Source organism: Miscanthus floridulus, chromosome 15 (assembly GCF_019320115.1).
Source record: "Miscanthus floridulus cultivar M001 chromosome 15, ASM1932011v1, whole genome shotgun sequence".
Taxonomy (NCBI): Eukaryota; Viridiplantae; Streptophyta; class Magnoliopsida; order Poales; family Poaceae; genus Miscanthus; species Miscanthus floridulus.
Genome location: NC_089594.1, coordinates 83,492,078 through 83,516,407, shown reverse-complemented (window position 1 = coordinate 83,516,407; position 24,330 = coordinate 83,492,078). Strand labels below are relative to the sequence as shown.

Here is a 24,330-nt window from a genome sequence, read left to right as displayed (position 1 = left end):
TGCGGGCACAATAGTGAATTTCTTCTTGACGTATGACCCTTGGTTATGATCTTGTTGTAACCATGGAGTGTCTTCATCATTTAACATGATGCTTGGATCTTTCTTCACTATGAAGGGTGGAATTCGGACATTTCTTTCATAATCTTCTAACATGTCTGACTTGTCTTCAATTCCCACTATATTTATTTTTCTAGAAAAAACTATGTGGCGCTTTGGCTCATTGATCATTGAGTTGATGTCTTCGTTTTTTTCTCTCTTTGATTTTGTAGACATGTCTTTCACATAGAACACCTGACTCACATCGGCAGCAAGGACGAATGGTTCGTCTTTGTACCCAATATGTTGAGGTCCACTGTTGTCATTCCATACTCTTTGTCGACTGTTACCCCTCCTTCGGTCAGCTTCACCCATTGGCACCGGAACAAAGGGACTTTAAAATTAGGTGCGTAGTCTAGTTCCCGTATCTCTTCTATGCGGCCATAATATGTTTGTATATTCCCATTTGGATCTGTGCCATCTATGCGAACATCACTATTTTGATTGGTGCTCCTTTTATCTTAGGCAACTGTATAAAATGTATTTCCATTTATCTCGTACCCTTGGTACGTGAGGATATGCCATGATGGTTGCCTAGCCAACAAATACAGTTGCTCAACAATATTGTTATCGCCTTGACATTCTTTTCACAACCAACCACTAAAACTTTCCATGTGCTGACGCCTAATCCAAGCTTCAGTCTTCCCTGGAAACTTGGATCATAAGAACTCCTTATGTATCTCGATGTACGGATGCACCAATGACGAGTTCTGAAGAACTGTGTAGTGCGCTTTATTGAAATAATCGTCTTCCATGCCGATATATATTTTCTTCCCTAAAGTTCCTTTACCACTGAGTCTCCCCTCGTGTCGCGATTCGGGAACACCAATCGGGGCAAGGTCAGGAATAAAGTCAACACAGAACTCAATGACCTCTGTTCCATAGCCCTAGGCGATGCTTCCTTCAGGCTTAGAACGGACTTTCACATATTTCTTCAAGACTCCCATAAACCTCTTGAAGGGGAACATGTTATCTAAGAACACAGGTCCAAGAATACTAATCTCCTTCACCAAATGAACTAGGAGGTGTGTCATGATATTAAAGAAGGATGGAGGGAACACCAACTCAAAGCTGACAAGACATTGAACCACATCATTCTATAGAGTAGCAAGTTCTACTGGATTGATTGCCTTCTGAGAAATTGCATTGAGGAATGCACATAGCTTCACGGTGGCTAGACATACATGTGGAGGTAGAATTCCTCTTAAAGCAACTAGAAGCAATTGCGTCATAAGCACATGGCAGTCGTAGGACTTTAAGTTTAGGAATTTCTTCTCTGGCACATTTATTATACCCTTTATATTGGAGGAGAATCCCGATGGGACCTTGATGCTGCTTAGACATTCGAACATGATGTCCCTCTCTTCTTTGCTAAGCGTGTAGCTAGCAGGACTTAAGTAATGACGTCCATCATCTGTCTTCTCTGGATGAAGGTTGTCTTGTTCTTTCATGCCCTGCAAGTCCTGGCATGCTTCAAGTGAATCCTTTGGCTTCCCATACACACCCATGAATCCTAACAGGTTCACACAAAGATTCTTTGTCAGGTGCATCACGTCGATTGCGTTGCGGACCTCTAGGACTTGCCAATAGGGTAGCTCCCAAAAGATGGACTTCATCTTCCACATGGGTGTGTGTCCCTTAGCATCTTTGGGAACAAATTCGCTGCCTTGTCCCTTTCTAAATACTACTTTCACATCATTGACCATTGCGAGTACATCTTCCCCGGTTCGGTTATGAGGCTTCTTCTGGTGGTCTGGCTTACCTTTAAAATGCTTCCCTTTCTTTCTTACTTGGTGATTCAAAGGAAGGAATCGACGATGGCCAAGGTACACGACCTTTCGACATCTTTTCAAATATATACTGTCAAGGTCATCAAAACAATGTGTGCATGCATTATATCCTTTGTTTGTCTGACCTGAAAGATTGCTTAAAGCAGGCCAATCATTGATTGTTATAAACAACATTGCTCGTAGGTCAAAGTGTTCTTGTTTGTACTCATCCCAGACACGTACACCTAGTTTATTCCATAAAACTAGAAGTTCTTCAACTAATGGCTTCAGATAGACATCAATGTCGTTGTTTGGTTGCCTCGGACCTTGGATGAGGATCGGCATCATAATGAACTTCCGCTTCATGCATAACCATGGAGGAAGGTTGTAGATACATAGAGTAACTGGCCAAGTGCTATGACTAGTGCTCTGCTCCCCAAAAGGATTCATACCACCTGTACTTAAGGCGAACCTTAAGTTTCTAGCCTCATTTGCAAACTCTGGAAATTCCCTGTCTATCGCTCTACATTGGGACCCATCAGCTGGGTGTCTCAACATATTGTCTACCTTACGGTCTTCTTTATGCCACCACAACAACTTTGCATGGTCTTTATTTCTGAACAAATATTTTAAGCGTGGTATTATAGGAGCATACCACATAACCTTGGCAGGGATTTTCTTTCTAGGACGTTGTTCACCCTCGACGTCACTAGGATCATCGCGCCTAATCTTATACCACGATGCTTTACATATCGGGCATTCATCCAAATTCTCATATTCATTGCCATGGTAGAGGATGCAGTCATTAGGACATGCATGTATCTTCTGGATTTTTAATCCCAAAGGGCAGACAACCTTTTTTGCTTCGTACGTAGTGGTGGGCAATTCATTTGGCTTCGGAAGCATCTTCTTTATGAGGTTCAATAAATTACCAAATGCCTTATTGGATACACCATTCTTTGCCTTCCACTGTAGTAATTCCACTGTTGTACCCAGCTTTTTTGCCCCTCTTCGGCCGTCGGGTATAGCAACTTCCTATGATCCTCAAGCATGCGCTCGAACTTAACTTTCTCTTTTTCACTTTCGCATTCTTGTTGTGCATCACGAATGGCATCGCCAAGAGCATCATCGAGATCATCTTCTGCCGCTACCTCTTCTTCATCTCCCCCCATTGTAGTATCATCAAAGGCACCATACTGAGCAATAATGTCATCAATGTCTAAATCTTCTCCTTCACCTTCTTCCATCATGACCCCGCTTTCTCCATGCTTAGTCCAACATATATAGTTTGACATGAAACCTGACTTAAGCAAATGTGAATGAAGACTCATTGAGCTTGAATATTCCTTTAAATTCTTACATAGGGCACATGGACAGCACATGAAACCATCCCGCTTATTTGCCTCGGCCACACCTAAGAAATAGTGCATGCCCTTAATAAAGTCTTGGGAGCGGCGATCGGCATTGTACATCCAATGGCGTGACATAATCTGCATTACACGACAAATTATGAAAACCTTGAACATAATTAAGTATTTTATTACACAATATAGATGACACACACATTGTTGATTAATTAACTAAGCCTGGCTACAACGTAAGCAATCCCAACTATCACTAAACAAACTAAAATTACAATGCACTTCAGTAACATAATTATTTCATGACCGTACGCAACTAAAACAGACAAATCATTCATCTGTTGAATATCAATAAGCTTCTCCTGCTGGCTCACTGCCTCATCATCAGCAGCCGCTACCTCAAGCGCACCCGAATTCTACATGTATGTAGCATAATCTTCCTCCCAGTACCAACCATCCCATCCATTGCCCTCCCACTGAAATTAAAGCCAAAAAATATTTTGTCAAAAATATTCAAGAAAAGCAGGTCAATTACCCATAATAATCAAATGCGTAAGAAACTCACATCGTGATCCGGGCACTTGTAGAAAACACGACCCTTGTTGGGTCCCGGTCTCTTGACTCGGTGCTCCATCACAATCTTCTGCTTACACTTGCCGCAGATAATGAGAGGGAGATCTGGCCTCAGTCGTTTCGCAACCGAACGAGAGGCCGAGGATCCGGTACCAGTTGTCATCTACTTTCTATACTTATTTTTGTAAACTAGTGTAAATTTCACATTTTCTAAAATAATATATTTAAACAAAACTAAAATTATTTATTTATCTAACTAAACCATGAAATATGTACTATGTATAATAGTAAAATACCAAACTATCAAGTGATTTTACTATTGTAAATCATCATGTGATTTTGAGCTAAAAATGACATAGAAATCATAATCAAATCCACCATATCAAGTTACTTTCTATACTTATTTTTGCAAACTATTGTAAATTTCTCATTTCTAAAGTAATATATTAAAAAAATAAAAATATTTATTTATCTAACTAAACCATGAAATGTACTACATATACTAGCAATACTAAACTATCAAGTGATTTTGATGAACTAATTTAACTTTTGTTTATCCAAACATATATGCAAATCATCATGTGATTTTGAGCTAAAAATGATATAAAATCATAATAAAGTCCAACATATAAAGTTACACATGCATCTACATCGCAAAATAAGATAAGCTACTGATAAAACATAAGAGGATTAAGTTTGTTACCTCCAAAATCGAAGAGCAACACCAATGGAGGTGGAGAGAGCAAGAACAACAGCAAGCTGAAGAACAGAGGCAGTGAGTTTGAATGGAATGGCTCGGGCTCGGGGAGGACGAAATGAGCTGGTCTATAGGCCGGGATAATTAGTCCCGGTTAGGGGGCCAAACCGGGACTAAAGATTAATCTTTATTCCCGGGGTATCACCCAAATCGGGACTAAAAGCTTTAGTCCCGGCTGGTATTACCAACCGGGACTAAAGGTTTACCTTTAGTCCCGGCTGGTAATACTAGCCGGGACTAAAGATCCCTGCCCCACGGACGACCGTTGGGATAGTAGTGTCGGTCTCGGTCTGGATAGGATGCAGCGGTATTGGCAGAAAGGCAGAAGGGCACTATAGATATTTCGCATATCAACCAGTGGGCAAACTAATAGAATACCCTAACAGACTTGACAGAAGACCATAGAAGGAAGAAAATTTTGTTTCGGGACCATACAAGTAAGTTCAAGATAAAAAGGGTGATACAAGGAAGATGCATTTTTTCAGAGCCATAGAGGTAAAAAGCTCCTTTTTCATTGGTAGTCCAAGGACCAAATGCCACATGAATTGCTTATTTCTAGAGGTGATTCATCCGTTGGCTCACTCTATTGGATTTCTAGGGGTAGCTAGAAATCACAGACTTCTTTGAAAAAAACAAATAGGGCACCTCTAAAAGTTATTTTATAGTAGTAGTAGCTTCCATGAGTTACTTCGCACCAAGTGAGCAAGATAATTTGTTACCAACTGTATTTGTCGGCTTTGTTTTCTTTTCCAAGATAGTACATGTTCTTAATGCATATCCACATGCTATTTGCTTCTGACAACAGATGAGGAACACAGGCCATCGACGAATGAAATCAGTTCAGTGCTTAAAAGAACAAGATGAGTCATAGCTCCTACTCTTGATGTTGTTACGCGATAACATAGCAGATCCGTCATCCGCCTACTCCATATATTGCATTCGATACATTTCCTTAAAAAATTTGCTGAAGTATTGTTGACAAACTCCATGGATGTTGACACGGTTTCCATAGTTCGCGGATCTTAAAATTTAAAATTTAAAAATTTGAAACAACCATGGATGTTGACACGGTTTATACCAAAGTTTGTAGTTCTCAATACAATCTACAAATTTGTAGTTGGAAAATCTTTGATTTGAATTTGTTTAAACACTCCAATATGTGCTTTAAATTCATATATTTTGAAATGTAAAATTTAGAATTTTTAAAATTCCTAGAATGTTTACATGGTTAATACCAAAGTTGTAGTGGATGATGTAATCTAGATGTTTTTGGTTGATAAATTTTTGATTTGAAGTTGTTTAGTGTCTCAAGTATCAGAGGGGCGAGCCTAAGGAGGCAAAGTCACATTTGCTGGGGCTCGGGGGCTCGGCCAACCCGCACGGATTCCTGACCGAACCGAGGCCATGGCCGAGGCACAGCCCCCGCGGCCGTCCTGACCTTGGCTCAGGGTGAACACTCATCCCATGCCAAGCCAGAAGCCACCTCCGGAATATGTCAAGCATCCAAAGCCTGACAGGCGCAAAAGCACTGCAACACCGTGAGGCACTGTCGGCTACTCCCTTTGGTCAAAGGAAGGAACTTGGCATGCCAAAGAAGAGAGGAGAAGGCTCACCCAGAGAAGACACCGTTGTGGCAAGAGCGCCTAGCCGTCATCACCGGCTGCTGCAAAGGCATTAGGGAGTGGTTGCGGTTTTGTCAGCTGCCTCAGCTACAAGACAAAGAAGGACTCAGCGGCACCAAGACGAAGAAACCCGAAGTCCGGGGAGAGAAACCCTATGACGAACCTTCCGCTTTGTACTCCCATCGCCTTGCCAATGTATAGGGAAGGCATGGGCTCCTATGGAAGGGATCAATATTAATTAGAAACCAATTCTTAGCATAGACAACTGATCGGGAGGCCGGACTACGAGGTGGCCGACCAAAGCCGAGAATGTGCTAGATCTGCCTAGTTCTCCCTCCTACATCTCTCTCGATTTCCTCCCTTGTAAGAAGTCTTAATTCAGTATTCCTAACATGAAGAACACAAAACTGCTAGACGTAGGGCTCAGACGCCTAAACTAGGATAAATTGCTCGTGTCTCTAAGTGTTTTGAGTGCTTGAACCATCGGAGGCACACGCATGGACCCCCACCGCACAAAAATGATTCTTGCTATGGTTATGAATCAACGACATAGGCCATGTTGGTGACCCTTTGCATTGCCTGTAGCTGCAGGCCCATGCAGCTTAGCCGGAGCGCTAGCAAAAGAGCATATATAAACCTACTACCCTTGTGCTGGCTCCCTTCCACTACTGGAAACCCATCCTTTGCCGAGGGCTTCTGGGTTTGCCGAGGGCTAGATCTCGGGCACTCGGCAAAGGCTCTATTTGCCGAGGGCCAGCCCTAGGAGCCCTCGGCAAAGAGGCCTTTGCCGAGGGCCTGGTCCTCGACAAAGAAACGACCCTCGGCAAAATAAATCTTTGCCGAGGGCCTAGCCCTCGGCAAATATGGCCGGATGGGTCACGGCGGCCACTGGCGTCAATCTTTGCCGAGTGCCCGCCGTCAGGCACTCGGCAAAGATTTTTTATTTTTTTTAAATTTTCTTTGCCGAGGGCCATTGGCCAGGCCCTCGGCAAAGATCCCCTTTGCCGAGGGCTAGGCTAGGCCCTCGGCAAAGATTTTTTATTTTTTTAAAATTTTCTTTGCCGAGGGCCATTGGCCAAGCCCTCGGCAATTTTTTTTTTTGGTTTTTTGAACCCAGTTTTTTTGTGGTGCTATAATACATTATTTAAAACTCAATTTTAAAATTCGGGCCAATTTTGACTTTTTTTGATATATTTCCCTAATTTATTTCTTTTCGTTGATTTTTTTCGAATATTTCAAATTTGAACTGCAGGTGGATGGAATAATGCAATTTAGTGATTCGAAAAATGTTATTCATGGTATTTGGTGTATGTTGAGTCCCTATCCACGAACTCGCATCAAATTTCGGGCATCTTCTTCACGTAACATGACGAGGAACTTGTCGGAAAATTGTTTTTAAATTATATAAAATCCATACGAAGTCCGAAAATCACGAAACTTGTCGAGGTGTCAAGTTATGGCATGTGTAGGCTGTGGAGATATCTGGGTTTTAGACATCCGACGTCACAACTTGCTCGAAACCTTCTCAAATTTTTACCACAGCCTACACATGCGATAACATGACACCTCGACAAGTTTCGTGATTTTCGGACTTCGTATGGATTTTATATAATTTAAAAACACTTTTTCGACAAGTTCCTCGTCATGTTACGTGAAGAAGATGCCCGAAATTTGATGCGAGTTCGTGGATAGGGACTCAACATACACCAAATATCATGAATAACATTTTTCGAATCACTAAATTGCATTATTCTATCCACCTACAGTTCAAATTTGAAATATTCGAAAAAATCAACGAAAAGAAATAAATTAGGGAAATATATAAAAAAAGTCAAAATTGGCCCAAATTTTAAAATTGAGTTTTAAATAATGTATTATAGCACCACAAAAAAACTGGGTTCAAAAAACCAAAAAAAAAATTGCCGAGGGCCTAGCCTGGCCCTCGGCAAAGGGGATCTTTGCCGAGGGCCTGGCCAATGGCCCTCGGCAAAGAAAATTTAAAAAAAAATAAAAAATCTTTGCCGAGGGCCCTGGATCTGGGCCTCGGCAAAGGGCCAAACCCTAAATCGGCCAGCGGCCTGGCCCAAAATCCCCGCCCACATTTCATACGCCGCTGCTGCGCGCCGCCGCCGTTGCTCGCCCCGCCGCCGCCCCGCGGCCCGCCGCAGCGCGCCCGGCCGCCCCGATGGGGGACTTCAACGTGGCGCTGGTGATTGTGGCGGCGGTGGTGAGCGTGCTGGTGCTGCTCGTCAGCGTCTACCTGCTCGTCAACTACCAGCACCCCGACGACGCCAACCAGGCCTACTTCCCCAAGCTCGTCGTCGTGCTCGGCCTCACCGTCGCCGTCCTCTCCATCCTCATGCTCCCTGCCGACGTCGCCAACCGCCAGGCCTGCCGCAAGGCCGTCCACAATGGGGCTTGCAACCTCACGCTCCCCATGAAGACGCTCTGGCTCGTCGTCTACATCGTCGACGCAGTCTTCGTCTTCCTCGTCATACCCTTCGCCATGTTCTACTACGAGGGCAACCAGGACAAGTAACCTGCTCCCCCCATTGCTCTCCTCACCCCTCCCTCCAGGATTGGAGTGAGATTCTGAATACTACTAGCATTTTAGTGTAGTTCAGTTCAAAAAAATGTGGCATCTTTTGCCCGAATCTTGTGGTGGATTCGAGCGTGTCCCTGCATTTGGGTTCGAATTCAAGCGACAGCTTTGAGCTCTGACCCTTCTTTTTTTCTTGAGTTACCAATCTTGTATCGCTACAACTGCACAGATCCGGAATTCAGTTCCCCTTGTTGCTGCCCCTCCGTGGATGGTTCTTCCTGTGCTTCATGAGCTTAGTTTAGATTTCTTTCTACTGTGTATATGTGTATTTAGTTTACACAACAAAAGATTAGTTTGTCTCCTTTGGTTTTACATTACAGTCATATATGACTATGGGAGAAAACTGTACTGCTTTTTTGATAGTTACATTGCATAGAATGGGTATGCCTTGATACAAACCTTATTTACCCTCTATTCTATACAGATCCTATTGCACAAATTACTGACCATTAACAACATGAGATGTTTACGGCTAAAATTTTATGTCATCTAGTGATCACCAGATATCATCAAGTTCCTAAGTTTCTGCAATGTCGAACCTTTTCAGTCTCGTGATGGTGTGTGTTTACCTAAGTAGGCTGATCCCATCTCCATTTTGTCGCTTCAGGACTTGTTGGTAAAGTGGACTTCACTGTCAGGCACCTATCTTCAACGGTCCAGACATTTCCAAACTCATTTTCTGGACTCTCAAGTGGCCAGCCTTGCTTTAGTCAATTGCCTCGTGTGGTTAGTCATTGATGGAAATATGGAATTACCCTTTTCGTTATTGATGACTTTTAGTCTGTTTCTGCTCTCTGTCTTTACGTTTCACTGAACGAGTACTAGTCTCTGACTCCATCTATTTTCAGTGTGCGGCTTCTACTGCACCGGCTAACTCGCAAACAACTTGGACAATGCGTGCTACCTTCCCTGAATATGTGGTTGCTCTTACTACAATCGTTGGATCTGTGTTTTTCACGGTGAGTTTAGTTTAAACTTAATGGCTTGTGTTATGGTCATTTTTTATATGTATTGCTTTGATCAAATTTGCCATATTTTTTTAGATATGGTAAGTTGAATCTGAAATATGAACACTGTGCTCTCCCCACCATTTAGTACTGCTGTAACCTGTAATCATGCTGTCATCTTTCTGCATTTTTTTTCTTCCATTTCGCTGACTATACTTTTGTTTGGTAGATATTTGGTGGTGTCGGAATTGCCTGCCTTCCATTGGGACTTATATTCTCATTTATCCGGCGTCCAAAAGCTGTAATTACACGCTCACAATATATAAAGGTGGGCCTACATTCTCATGTACACCATTTTGATCATAAAGGATGCTTGCCTCACTTGTGATCAATCTTTCTGTTGCTAGTAATTATTTGGATATCAATGCTTCCTCGAGGTTAAACATGTGCCCAGCAGGAAGCAACTGAATTGGGAAAGAAGGCCAGGGAGTTGAAAAAAGCGGCTGAAGCTCTTCACCAAGAAGAAAGAAGTGGGAACAAGGGCCGGAAATGGCGCAAAAACGTGAAGGCTTTCGAAAAGGTACACATTTTTTTTATTGAAATTGCTCTTTCCAGGCATTGATAATGTTTAGCTATTACTTCCACAAAAACAACAAACCACCATATTTAGCCTTTTACGTGTGGTGTTATAAAGTAACCCCAAAAGATTAGTTAATGGCATGTCCTTTCCTTTACAGATGTAGTCATGCTACTTCAAATACGTAAAAGCTACGTACTTAGCTATATATTTAGTGTAATGATAACAACTTAGGTAAACATTGGAGTGAAATATTGCAGCCGAGCTGCAAGAAACAAAAAGGCAAAGTCAAGAGCAGAACGCGGAACCGACCGCACAGCTGCAGGCCCAGCAGGTCGCGTTCGAGGCTGCACAGAAGCAGATGGCGGAGATGATGGTGATCATGCAAAGTCTTGGGCAAGCATCGGGTGTACCTGTGCAGTTTTCAGCTCCTCCACCTCCTACTCCTACAGCTACTCCTGTAAGTATGAAAATTCACTTTTCGCTTGTGCTTTGCCGTTGTGGATGTCGGCGTTCGTGCCGTTGTGGATGTCGTCGTTCGTGCCGTTGTTTCTTGCAGGTTTTGGAAACCTCCCCGTGCAGGGGAGCTGCTGCCGAAATTTTCAATTGAGACTAATCTTTTTGTATTCCTAGATTACTAGATGCAATCTCTAAGTTCCAAAACTGTTTTTCCGGATTACTCACACATGCAATCTCTGCTCCTTTGTGCAGCCTCCGTCCGTGGGTTCCAATCATCCCGGTAGTGCGTCACCGGGTGATCCCGCCTTTCCTTCACCACCGTCTCATAGGCTACCTTGATGAGGACTAGTGCTAGGTGATGTGGTTGGACTTTATTGTAATATTTGTGGTTTATGGTTCTGACTTCTGCTTGGATTTCATGAACTTGTCGTAATAAACATGTGACTTGTAATATATTGTGATTTGTGGTTCACAATTATGATTGTGATATATTGTGAGAAAATGAGTTCTGTGTGATATATATATATATGTGATGGCTGATATATATATGTATATATATATGAAAGGCTTGTGTCGATGGAATGCAAAAAACAAAAAAAAAATTAAATTTCTGCCTCTTTGCCGAGGGCAATGACAAAGGCCCTCGGCAAAGAAGGGTCCTTTGCCGAGGGCCGTCCCATTGCCCTCGGTAAAGATTCATTGGAAAATTTCTGGAACATTTCTTTGTTGAGGGCCATGGTTGGAGGCCCTCGGCAAAGACTTTTTTTAAAAAAATTAAAATTTCTTTGCTGAGGGCCTGCGGGGAAGCCCTCGGTAAAGATTTTTCAAAAAAAAAAAAGAATAATTCTTTGCCGAGGGCCGTCCCATTGCCCTCGGCAAAAATTTTTTGGAAAAATTCTGCAACATTTCTTTGCCGATGCCCATGGTTGGAGGCCCTCGGCAAAGATTTTTCAAAAAAAAATAATTCTTTGCCGAGGCCCCCGGAGACGGCCCTCGGCAAAGACTCCATCCCATGCGCCGGCGCCGTGACGGCTGCTTTTCTTCGCCGAGTGCCGCTCCAGCCCTCGGCAAAGGCTTTGCCGAGTGCCCGATAAAGGGCCCTCGGCAAAGACCCTCTTCGCCGACTCAAAATTCCCCGAGAGCTCTTTGCCGAGGGCCGCCCTCGGCAAAGCCTTTGCCGAGGGTTAATGGGCCTTTGCCGAGGGCCTCAGGCCCTCGGCAAAGAGGCCGTCTCCAGTAGTGTTCCTAGTAACAGTACTCTGCACATTTTATCCGGTGACCACTGCTCATCATTCTCAGTCCGTCTATCTCCAAGCCACATTAAATTGGGGTGCATTGGCGTCTCATGCATGCATGTGATGAATGGGTGCACAAGTATTATTGATGCACTCTGGACAAGAGTAAGAGTGTAAATCGGAGTGCCGTCAGTCTCTTTATCCACTTGGAACTTTCAATGAAGCCAAATGCTACTCAAGATAGCAAACACTAGCTCGTCAATAGAGCAACACTAGGTTTTCTAGGTACAAACAAAGAAAACCATTGGTGATGTACCTTTAATTTCAAGTGAACAAGTAAGCGATCTTCAAGTCTAAAAATGCAAAGCAATTGACCATAGAATCAAAAAACAGCCCTACAAAATTTCTATTCAGAAAACTAAAACATAATTTATTGCTAAATATTGAATGTGTTTTTAGAGCCTGTCAGCCTGCTGAAGTCGCTATACAGTTGCGAACTGGTACAGAGGTGATACAGTAGGGTTTAAACATGAACCGGGTTGTGTTACATGGTCTTGCGCAGCTCTCTGTGTTATAACCGGTAGTGATGGTCTCTTATGGCACCACAACCAGTCTGCAGAATAAACCCATTATGACGACTGGCAGTATCACAACCCATTTGTGGCATCTAGTATAGACATTTGGTCAGGCAAGCACAGCCATAAAACCAGTGTAGATGTGGCGGATGTAATCATCATTTCTGTTGTAATGTTTACTTATATTTTTTCCTTGTAGTCTTGTCTCGTTAAAAATTAAACTACCCAGAAGCTCTCATGTTCTTGTTCAATAGTACTCTTCATTGGGCTGTTTGGTACACCTTATAAGTTGGTTTTGGCCAAAATCTGCAAATAAATTCAAACGACACCTTTTTTGCAGCTATCAGCACACCCTAGGATGCACAAACAACCCTCGTTTTATTGGGGGCCCTTCATCCAATTCTATATAATAATAGCTAGCACTCATCCATTCTGTAATTCTCAGTATCCACTAACCAGTGACACTAGTTGCCAGACAAATTTTGGCCACCAAAAGCAGGAGAAAGAGAGGGCTTTTATTGAAGTAATATATAGCTACACATATAGGTAGTTTATGGGTTGCTAAATGAGTTCTTGCTCGTCCAGAGAGGTGTGCAAATACACTTTTGAGAATGGGTGGCATCTATGGAAGTGCTCTAACATTATCCCCCAGTGCATGTGGTGTATCATTGGAGCATCGTCTTGAAACTGATGACATACAAATGCATCTGAGATTGTTGCAGCTCAGTTGGGAATGCATATGGTGCATGGATCAGCGAACGACCTGGTGCCTACTTCTATGTGGCACAGTGTGTGCACCTCTTCCGCGTAGCAGGACTATGAGCTCCACAAACTGGCATGCAAAATGACCATGGCCAAACCACACTTGGCCCTTGTAACAACTATATTGCACCTGGGTGGGAGCAAGGAAAGATCAATAACCATTGTCATGCATATCAGTGGCATGTAAAATATTAATCATTATTTATATGTATGGTGGGCCCTACATTTTCAATTAATTAATCAGGTGGGTTCAAACTAATCTAGTGTTTTTTCTAAAAAACTAATATAGTGCTACTTTATTTTTACCCACTCTATATTGTGCACGGGCAGGTGTCTCTTAAAAGTCTGGACATATAGACAATGCAGCTGGGTCCTTGATGAAATCACCATGGTCTTCCACATCACCAACCCAAAACACTCTGGAACTAAGGAGCATAAAACGCAGAGACCTCATCCGCCTCCTCCCAGTTTTCACTCTCGGTATTCGAAACCATCTAGCCACCACATCTCCCTCTATTTTCTTCGTCGCATAGCCGTTACTGATGACTTCACCACCTGCCGTGACCTTGGTCGTCAGATTAAATGTGAATGAGTGGCACCGAGGAATGACAACTGGCAAGATATCCAGATTGATTCACCATTTCCTAGTTCACATCAGGCAAATGAGCACAGATAGGCAGTGTGGCCTGTGACCTTAACTAGCATCTTGCACAGGCATCAGCAGGGAAGTCGGTAACGTACGGATCTCTCATAGTTGGAGATTGTATATGTTGACTATAGCCCAAACCATTTACAATTATGGACGCTCGAACTGCAAACCAGACAACCCATGCAACCCACCTCTAAGTTTTGTTGGATCGGGTCAGCGTGTTGCTGGTTTCTAACAAAACAATGAGCGTAACTATCTTCTCTTATAGATCTTATATGATCATCTTATTACTCCTTAGTTTTTCAAAATGGATTAGCGCTATTATTAATATATGGTAACCATCATGTCCTAACAACCTAAATAGTGGGTAAGCACTTTAATGGGAACATGCCTGCTTTTAATTTTGTCACTTAGTTTACTTGATTCAAGCATGGGCATGGCTAGCGCCCGGACCTTCGGACGCTAGCCCCGGTCGGGACGCCCGTGCCTACACCCATTCAACTGCTGCGCCTGCACACCCGCCCCCGCATGCCGCACACAACTTCTGCACGCTCGCCCCCACATGCTGGTGCATGTACACATGCAGTTGGCGCATGCAGGTGGAGCCCACCCACGCCCGCTTCGCTTGCCCCACACGTGGGGACCGCTGTAACACCCTAAAATTTGCATAATTTTAAAATAGGAAAAAATGATTTAATTATGCATTTTTGTGAGCATTTGAAATTAGAAAAATAATAACTTTGTTATAATTAAAATCAAATATAGGTCCACATACATGTCTATGCATTCACGCTGCTGCATATTATTTTTGAATTGTGAGATTTGAAATCAAACTTCAAATTTATTTGAATTCGCATTTGAAAATTTGGTTTGGAAAATTAAAAAAGAAAAAGGAAAAGGATTTTTCCTCCCTCCCCTCTATTTTGGCTCGTTGGCCCAGGCACTGGCCCAGTTCCGCCCGCGCGGCTCCCGCTTCCCCGCAGGCCCAGCCGTTCCTGCTCTTGGGCCGCCCCGCCTCACTCCTGCTTCTCCGCAGCCAGCGGCCCAGCTTCGCCTGCGCCCCTCCTTCCCCTTCTCTCTCGCTGACATCGTGGCCCGCGTCTCCTATCTTGCTGACAGCCCGGGCCTGCTCGTCAGATGCATCTCTTCCTCCAGCTCATGTCCGAGTAGGACACTGCCGTGGCCACCGTGACCACCTCCTCTACGCCGCGCCTTGCCATGCTGCCCAAGCCGAATCGCCCTTAAATAGCAGCCGCCCGTGCCCGCGCCGTTTCTCTATCAAAGCTGAGCAAGCTGCAGCCACCCCGTGCCCTAAAACAGCGCCGCCGCAAGCTCAGAGATCCGCCGCTACCATCGGTTTGTCGCGCCTCTTCTTCTCCGCCTCTGCGACTGCCTTGCCGAGTGTCCAAGCAAGGTAAGCAAGCCCCGGTACCCGTTTTTCCTTCTTCCTCGTTTTCTACCGCCGGTGCCGTGTCGTCGATGTTACTCCGGCAGGCTCGAGCCGCCCCATCTAGCACCGCGTCACCCCCGGGCCATCTCTGCCGCCCTAGTCCCCTCCATCGTGTTTGACTCATTCTCCTCTTGCTCCCTGACCTCCTCCCGAGCCAAACGGTGGCCAGAGTCACTGATTCGCCCAACTCCGACGAGGTCCCGTCAATGGCGCCGTCGCCTGGACTCGCCGCCAGTCTTACCGTCCACTCTCTCTCTCTAGATTGTTTTCAACCGTACGATTCAAAATCTAGAGCCGATATTAGAAGATACCCCTTCGCCGCTCATTTTGCAAAAATGCCCTTACAATTATTTGGATCTTAACCCGACATCCCTAAACTTTTGTTAAAGAGCCCCTGCCTTTTGTTCAAATTGTGGCCGCAGTCCTTATTTCGGTTTAAAATCAGATTTTAATTATTTTAAATTCGAAAATCAAGTTTTATCTATTTACAAGATTGCCACTACCTTCTGTAGACCATAAAATCTTAGTTTTAACTCCGATTTCATCCGTTCAACTTGCATTAGGTTCGTAATTCCATAATCTATATGTTCATACTATTGTTAAGTATGTTTTTACCTTTTAAAATTCGACGTTAGATTTAATCTATTATTTTACTAAAGGAAATCTTGTTTAATTCATAACTTCTTTGTTTTAGCTCTGATTTTTGTGATCTTCGTGTCTATGTGTTCATAGTGAGACATAGATTCGTTTTACAAACTTTTCATCTTGATTTTATGCTAATTGGTGTACTGTTCTAATCTATAGCTTTTATTTGCTATGCATGATTGCTTCTAGATGCTTGTATGCTGCTATGATTATCGAGTATAGACAGTGAGCAATTTGTGGGTCAACAAATGTACTACTTTGACGAGCAGGATCAGCAGGAGCTTTTTGTCCAAGGCAAGTATAGCATGGGATCATCCTTGTTTCCTATTCACCTTAATACATTTAATTCATGTCGCATGTGTCACCTTGATAGTTATTCCCTAGAATTGAACTTATACCTTGTCACCTACGGGATATGCATTGGGTAGCTTTGCTAGTGCTCAATTAAACCATGATCTTGTAACTTGACTAATGGTATATGCAATAAACATTAAAATATGACTCTTTAGCAACTTGGAAATAGGGGGCTAGAGTGTTTAGCTACTTTCTAAATGCTTCAGATTCCACTCCTTAAGGACTTATATGTAAATGATCATCTAGGACTTACAGTACAGCTATGAGGGCTATATGGCTCTGGCTTGAGCTCAGTATGAGGACCTTTTGTAGCTTGTTAGTGGTTACCTTTATTGGCGTAAGAATGGCTTGTCGAATCGGGCATAGTGCGGCCTCTGTCCCCATGAGTATAGGTTGCGCGTCAATGTGCCATTGGGAAGGGGGGCTCTACATCTGTTTGTCGAGTGAATCTAATGGCCCTGACTTGTTAGATGAACCTTTGAAAGGCTTCATAGTGAACCCTGCCGACCTTCCTTGGTAGTGGGTTAAGAGGCTCGCGTCCTCGGGGTGAAAGGGTAAATCATGACTCATAGTGAAAGTGTACAACCTCTATAGAGTGTAAAACTGGTATATCAGCCGTGCTCATGGTCACGAGCGGCCTTGGAACCCTTATGGAATAGATGATCACTAAGAATTATCCGTTTATGCTATTCATTAATCATGTTTACATTGATCATGTGTTTTACTTTGGGATTGAAACAACTTGTTGCTACTCTTATGCTAAAATTGTGACAATTAAAAGCTGAATGCTGTTAAACCTGTGTCAAGCCTTTTGATCCTCTTGAACCCCGTGTTACACTTGTTGAGTACGACACGTACTTATGCTTGTTTATTTTCATTATTTGGATAAAAATCCCGGATGGGTAACAGATGGCTATGGTAATGATTACTTCCCTGAGGAATACTAGACTTGTGATTAACCAGTTGACGTCTGTGTGATTTGGAGCTTCCGCGAGAGATTTATCTTTATATTTTCGCAATATTTATGTGAAGACTTGTCTTATTATTCGTGATCTAATAAACATTTGTGATGATACTATTTATAATTTGTCGGCTTATGTGTGTGACTGGTCTCTGGGCGCATATAAGATTTTGCATCCCATTTTATCCTTAAATCGGGTGTGACAGATTGGTATCAGAGTCGTGTTGACTGTGGGACGCAAGCCTAGTTAGCAATGGTCGTTTTAGCCTCTTTTGCTTCACTCACTTTATGTTTCCCATCTCACTCTTGTTATTTGCTAAATTTTATGCTTTTTTTGCCACACTTTGTTGTGAAAATTATTGCTTCAAGTCTGACTAAATCTAATTCTGTACATGTCTCGTGCGAATAAGACCACTTGCATCAGCACTAGAGGCTACTACCCACCTTGTGGCTTGTATGAGTCCATGGAGCCAAGTGAGGAGGAGGAACACCATGAGCAAGAAGTTGACTCACCAGCACCTGCACCTACGCCTGAGCCATTCCAGGAAGAGCCTGAAGAAGAAGAACCCAGAGAAGTGGAGGTCATTGTAATGTCTGATGATGAGGAGGAGGAGGACGTCATTCAAGAGGATGATCCAATCCCTTCCCTGGGATGGACTACAAAGATCTTGTACAAGTCGAGGTGCAAATCCTCCATCTTGCATCACCGACTTATGGGGATTCTTCAGACCTACTACACTGATTGGGATGCAGCTATGGAGTATGTCTGCACCGAGCGTACACATCCTCTGGAGGACACTTATTGGAAGACCAGGATGTGCATCTCCATCAGGGACGAATAGAAGGAAGCATACCAGCTGGACTCAAACTATGCGCATCACTCTCATTGTGCCACCATGGAGGATAGCATAGAAGATGCAGCCGTTGTAGCTTGCATGGGTCTCCGTGGTCGTCGCTTAGATGATATGAAGGAGGATCAATATCGCTTCCTCCCTCGCCAACACCCTGACCTGGGATGGGCAATAATGGACCCGAAGGCACGGATCCCACTACTCAAGGGATGGTGAACTATACCTATGAATTACTAGACAAGAATCGACGGCTGGAAGATCAATTGAAGGCACAGGAGATGACCCTTAAGAGATATCGACAAGTGGTAGACGAGCAAAGGGTGTGCCTCAACCTACCAAGGATTTATGAGGACCTTCCCCATAAATTTCACCCATAGGAGTCCTTTTTATGTAATAAGACGTTAGTAGAACGGGTCAAATTGAGTCAAGTCGAGTCTAGAAGTGCGGTGTGCACTTTGGTGTGACTAGTTGATTTATTATTATGTTTATGTATGAGTTGGATTTTTGTAATGAGTGCTAGAACTTTGTGGGCATATCCGCAAGTTCCATAGTTAAGAATATTAAAGTTTGAGTCAATAAATAAATAGTTGGGTTTGGTACATCATGTTCTCTCGGATCTATTTTTCGGAGCAGTCTGCCCTTATCTCAATACCAATCTAAATATACTCAACCAAAAATTATGAATTTTTTATGGGAGCAACTACACTTAAGTATATTTCCAATTCATCTAGAATCACCCCTATACATGATCTGGTTTGTGAGATATGGCTGTTTCAAATTAAAGTTTCTACGCAGTCTAGAATCTATAACAGTTTGAGTTGTGTCCTATTTTTGCTTCACATAACGATAGAATCTGGGCATGTGTTCTGAATAAAAGTTGTAGATAATTTTTGGAACTCGAGATATGATTGTTTTACCAATCTGCTGATATTGGAACTCGTCTAGAAAATTTTTAGAATGTGTTCTAACTTGGAAATCTCTAAATTTTGAATATTTATGTTGGATGTCAGATGTCTAGAAGAGGAAGAGGCCGAGGTCATGGGGGTGTTCCCCCACATCCACCATCACCACCGCCACCAACAATTGAGCATCTTTTGGTAGTGCAGACACAGCTTATGCAAGCTCTGGCGCATAATCAGCAGAATCAACCAATTGGTGGAGCACCACGTGACAAAGCGTGGTGAATTCTTGAAGGGCCGTCCTCCAGTGTTTTCTCATGCCACTGATCCACTAGAAGCAGATGATTGGCTTCGTGCAATGGAAAAGCAACTTAACATAGCGCAGTGTGATGACCAGCAGAAGGTGTTGTACGCATTAGGACAACTTCAGGGAAAAGCCTAAGACTGGTGGGAGGCATTCGAGTATGGACTTTCCGCTAATGCTCCTCCTGTCACCTGGCAGAAGTTTAGAGAGAATTTTAGATCCTACCACATACCTGAAGGACTGATAGAGCTTAAACAGGAGGAATTCAGAGCTTGGATGCAGTGATCTATGTCCATAGCTGAGTATCGTGACAAGTTTGCTCAGTTGTCATGTTACGCTCCAAATGAGGTGGCAGTTGATGCTGATAAGCAACGCCATTTTCTCAAGGGTTTGTATGATGGTCTGCAACTCTAGCTTATGTCCAATACATACCCCAATTTCCAGACGCTGGTGAATCGCGCTATTGTTATTGATAATAAGCGCAAAGAGATGGAGGCCAACAAGAGGAGGCTTCGGGGATAGGCCTCTAGGAGTAACACCCATCCATGCACCAACTCTCAGCAAGGTTTCTAGCAGAGGTACCAGGGACCACCCAATTAGGGGAATCATGGTCAGTATCCTCAGCGCAACCCGAACTAGCAACGCCCATCGTATTAGCAGCAGAATGGCAATCAACGTTCCAAGCAGCAGGGTGGCCAGTAGACACTGTGACCGGGAGCGCCTAACAACACTTCCATGAAGACCAGTGCCCCTAGCACTCCCAACAAATGTTTCCGTTGTGATAAAGAGGGTCACCTGTCTTATAATTGCCCTGAGAAGCCAAACCAGCAGACCCCACAGAGGCAGAATAGCTATCAGAAGCCAGCACCCAACATAGGCAAGGTGAATCATGTGTCTACAAAGACGGCGCTTGCGGAACCAAAAGTCATGCTCGGTACGTTCGATGTCAACTCAACTCCTGCCACAGTTCTTTTTGATTCTGGAGCTTCGCATTCATTCATATCACAAGCATTTGTTAGGACGCATAGCATACCCTTATGTGCCATGCCAAATCCCATATTAGTAAACTCACCAGGAGGTAGTATGCAAGCTTCTTATCATTGTCTTCCAACTAGTCTATCCTTAAGGGGGGTAGAGTTTAAAGTGAGCCCCATTGTGTTCAGAACATCTGGTATTGATGTGATTCTGGGTATGGACTGGATGAAGCAAAACCAGGTAGTCATTCAGTGTCAAGAGAAGGTAGTTATTGTGACCGCACCAAATGGGGATAGAATCAGTGTCGTTGTTGTAGTACAAGCACAACCGACAGCTACAGTGAACCAGCTTGATGATCACATCAACAAAGAGGACCCAGTAGTGGATGAGTTTTTGGATGTGTTCCCTGATGACTTGTCAGGTATGCCACCTGACCGTGACATTAAGTTTATTATTGAATTATTACCTAGAACTGCACCTATAGCTAAGCGTCCATATAGAATGGGGGTTAATGAACTAGAAAAACTTAAGAAACAAATAAAGGAGTTATAGGAGAAAGGTTTCATTCGTCCTAGTTCGTCACCTTGGGGAGCACCAGTTATATTTGTTGACAAGAAGGATGGTACCCAAAGGATGTGTGTTGATTATCGGTCACTAAATGAGGTTACTATCAAGAACAAGTACCCGCTATCTAGAATTGATGACTTGTTTGATCAGTTGAGAGGTGCTTGTATTTTCTCTAAGATTGATCTTCATTCTGGTTATCATCAATTGAAGATTCATGCAACTGACATACCCAATACAGCTTTTAGTATGAGGTATGGTTTGTATGAGTACACCGTTATGTCCTTTGGTTTGACCAATGCATCTGTATACTTTATGTATTTGATGAATAAGGTGTTCATGGAGTTTTTGGATAAGTTTGTGGTGGTATTTATTGATGATATATTGGTATTCTCCAAAATGGAAGAAGAGAATGCTAAACATCTAAAGTTGGTCTTGCAAAAGCTCAGAGAACACAAGTTGTATGCTAAGCGAAGCAAGTGTGAGTTTTGGTTGAAGGCAGTTTCTTTCCTAGGCCATGTCGTCTCTAATTGTTGTAACATGGCTTTGGCGGGTGGCGAAGGCCCCTGGCAGCGGGGTGTCGCCAAGGCGTCTTCAAGCGTCTTGGGGTGGAGACCAGGCGCTGACTAGGAAATTTCCCGACCATGCTCGAGGGGTCATCGCAGACTCCGCCAAGGCCAGGCACGCATCCCGCCGACCGCTCAAGCGGGAGTCTCCGGTATTACGGGCGGAGGCAGCCTTATCTCTAAACTAATCAAACAAACGATCTTGCCTAAGTGTGCGTAGGTACTCAAGCGCAGGCGCTCGTGGTCCGCGCAAGCGCGCCAGCATGGCCCCTGCGCGGCCGGGCGGAGACCTATGGATGATGTCTCCGCCCAAACCGGCGGGGACCCTCCAAGGCGATGGCGCGCCCCTGAGGGCGGAGGCCTGCGGCCGGGCGGAGACCTGCTGGTGATGCCTCCGCCCGGACCAGTGGGGACTCTCTAAGGCAACGGCATGCCCCTGAACATGGAGGCCGGCAGCGAGAACCATGGCCCCCACGCAGCCGGGCGGAGACCCACAGAGAACGTCTCCGACCGTCCGGTGGAGGCCCGCCAAGGGAGCGGCGCGCCGTGGGAGATGAAGGCCAGCGCCGGGGACCCAGGCCTTTGGGCCGAAGACCAAGCTACAGTGGGCCGACTGCTCATGGAAGCCCATTACTTGGAAACGGTGTGGCAGGACTGCCCCGCGAACAAGAGGCTAGCGGCAGAATATTCCAGGAATGTACTGTAGCAGTTGAGGGGCATTGTAATAAATTCCGTTATGTGGTAGTCGAGTCCTATAAATAGGGGACACTTGTAACCATGGAGGTTGGTTGGTGAACGAGTTAATGAAACCATAGTTTTCCGCATCATTCCCTTACTCACCACTATCCCCCCTGTCGTTCGTATCCTGAGCCTCCGCCCGAGGCCGATCGTCAGACGGACGGAGGCCTCGGTCTACGCCACGCTGGTTGAAACCACTAGTTTCAACATTGGCGTCCACTGTGGTTGAGCCAAGGCAAACCAACAATGGCAGGGAAAAGAAAGACCACCACCAAAGCAGCAGCGACACAGGTCAATGAGGAAGGCCTAGGCGCAACATTTGTAGCGCCTACGCAACCTCACCAGCAAAGGATGACACCAGAGCAGACACCCAGGGTCAACCACCGGAACCCCAAGACCAAGAGATTCAAGATCCGGAGGCCCAACCAAACTCAGCCACAGCACCCGAGCAAGAACTGCAGCAGTTGCAAGCACAGTTGCAAAGAGCGCAACAAGAGAGGGGTAGAATGGCAACAGCATTCGTAGCTAATCAGTAAGCTATTCAAGCGTCATCACAAGCAGCAGAAATAAGGCAGCAGTTGGCAGTCCTACATGCTGAGATGCTAAGTATGCAGCATGTAGTACCAAGGATAGCATGGTAGGTGCCGTCGAAGTCAGCGACCACGAAGTTGACGTAGTCGGTGCGGAAGTGGTCTGAGGTACCAAATTGCACAGGTAGCGTGATCTGCCCAAGAGGTGTGGAGCTCTATCCGAGGAGAACACCCTAGAACTGTGCCTCGTATGGCTTGAGATCAGCCTGGGTTATCTTCAGGGCTGGCAAACTATTCTTGAACAGTATATCGATGGAACTGTCGCCGTCAATCAGCACTCTGTGGAACTGAACCTTGTTGATACAAGGATCGAGAACCAGAGGAAAACGCCCTGGCTCAGGTATCGCAGCCCATTGGTCCTTTCTACTGAAGGAGATCTCGCGGTGAGACCAAGGAGGGAGCCACGGATCGGCGATGAGGTTGTCAGCGTTGGCCACATTCAAGCAAGCGCGGGCGAGCAGCTTGTGTTCTTGTTTGGTCTCGATGGACACTTTGCCTCCAATGATGGTGTGGATGCGATCGGTTGGCTTGACGTACTTGTGACGGGGATCTACGTCTTCATCGTCGTTGTCCTCGTTATGCTGCTCCCCTGCGTCGTTAGGCTTGTCGGATGTATCCGGAGCCTGTTGGCGTGTGTAGATAGATTTGAGGACACGGCAATTCTCCATGGTATGGTTTGACTTGGGATGGAGCTGGTAGGGTCCTTTTAATGCTTTGGATTAGTCTTCTTCGTAGTTGCGACGTTCGCCACCTTTTTTAACGGTGTTGACCTCGCCGTCGTCTTCTGAGCATGCTTGCCCCTGTAATCGTCACGGTGATTACGCCACTGATTACGGTGATCGTAGTGGTCGCGAGAATCGTTGCGCTGGTTGTGGCGATCAAAATTGTCATTCCGACCATGGTTGCCGCGGTAGTCGTCGCAGTGTGGGGGTGGTTGGAGCGTGGAACCCTTGCTGCTGCTTCGATGATTATCTTTTTAGCATCATCGGCATCCGCATATTTTTAGCAGTGGCCAGGAGCGCTGTGACTGATTCGGATCTCTTGCGGAGGAGCTTGTCCCTTAGGGTATCATGGAAGCGGATACCAGTGATGAAAGCCTCGATTGCCTCATTGTTAGAGATTGATAGGACCTTGATGCGCATCTCCGAGAAGCGTTAGACGTACTCGCGCAGTGGCTCATCTTTACGATCTCGAATCCGCTGCAGATCATATTTGTTGCCGGGTTGCTCGTAAGTAGCAATGAAGTTGTCGATGAATGCTTGCTTGAGCTCTTGCCAAGAATCAAAGTAGTTTGCCGGTATGCTGACCAGCCATTGGTGGCCTACATGGCCGACGGCGACTAGGAAGTAATTAGACATGATGTGCTCATCAGCCATGGTGGATCTGCATGCAGTTTCGTAGAGCATGACCCATAATTCGGGGTTCTCCTTGCCGTTGTACTTTTGAAGT

General features: G+C 44.7%; 2 protein-coding genes across 2 annotated transcripts; both read left to right on the top strand.

Annotated features, from left to right (window-relative positions):
- The first annotated feature begins 8,363 nt into the window (after positions 1-8,363).
- On the top strand, positions 8,364-8,717 carry LOC136507810 (LIMR family protein Os06g0128200-like). Its single transcript, XM_066502417.1, has one exon. The coding sequence runs from the start codon at positions 8,364-8,366 to the stop codon at positions 8,715-8,717; it is 354 nt and encodes a 117-aa protein (XP_066358514.1).
- Positions 8,718-9,229: 512 nt separating this feature from the next.
- Positions 9,230-11,145, top strand: LOC136509653 (uncharacterized). Its single transcript, XM_066504397.1, has 6 exons — positions 9,230-9,506; positions 9,629-9,739; positions 9,957-10,055; positions 10,185-10,307; positions 10,565-10,764; positions 11,016-11,145. Exons 4-6 carry the CDS (start codon positions 10,277-10,279, stop codon positions 11,100-11,102), a joined length of 318 nt encoding a protein of 105 aa, XP_066360494.1. The 5' UTR covers positions 9,230-9,506; positions 9,629-9,739; positions 9,957-10,055; positions 10,185-10,276; the 3' UTR covers positions 11,103-11,145.
- Positions 11,146-24,330: the final 13,185 nt, after the last annotated feature.

Excerpts from the sequence above, each read along its gene's own strand:
- LOC136507810 (XM_066502417.1), top strand. The coding sequence starts at position 8,364 with ATGGGGGACTTCAACGTGGCGCTGGTGATTGTGGCGGCGGTGGTGAGC.
- LOC136509653 (XM_066504397.1), top strand. The coding sequence starts at position 10,277 with ATGGCGCAAAAACGTGAAGGCTTTCGAAAAG. Across the intron at positions 10,308-10,564 it reads ACGTGAAGGCTTTCGAAAAG|CCGAGCTGCAAGAAACAAAA; the intron begins GTACACATTTTT and ends GAAATATTGCAG. Across the intron at positions 10,765-11,015 it reads CTACTCCTACAGCTACTCCT|CCTCCGTCCGTGGGTTCCAA; the intron begins GTAAGTATGAAA and ends TCCTTTGTGCAG.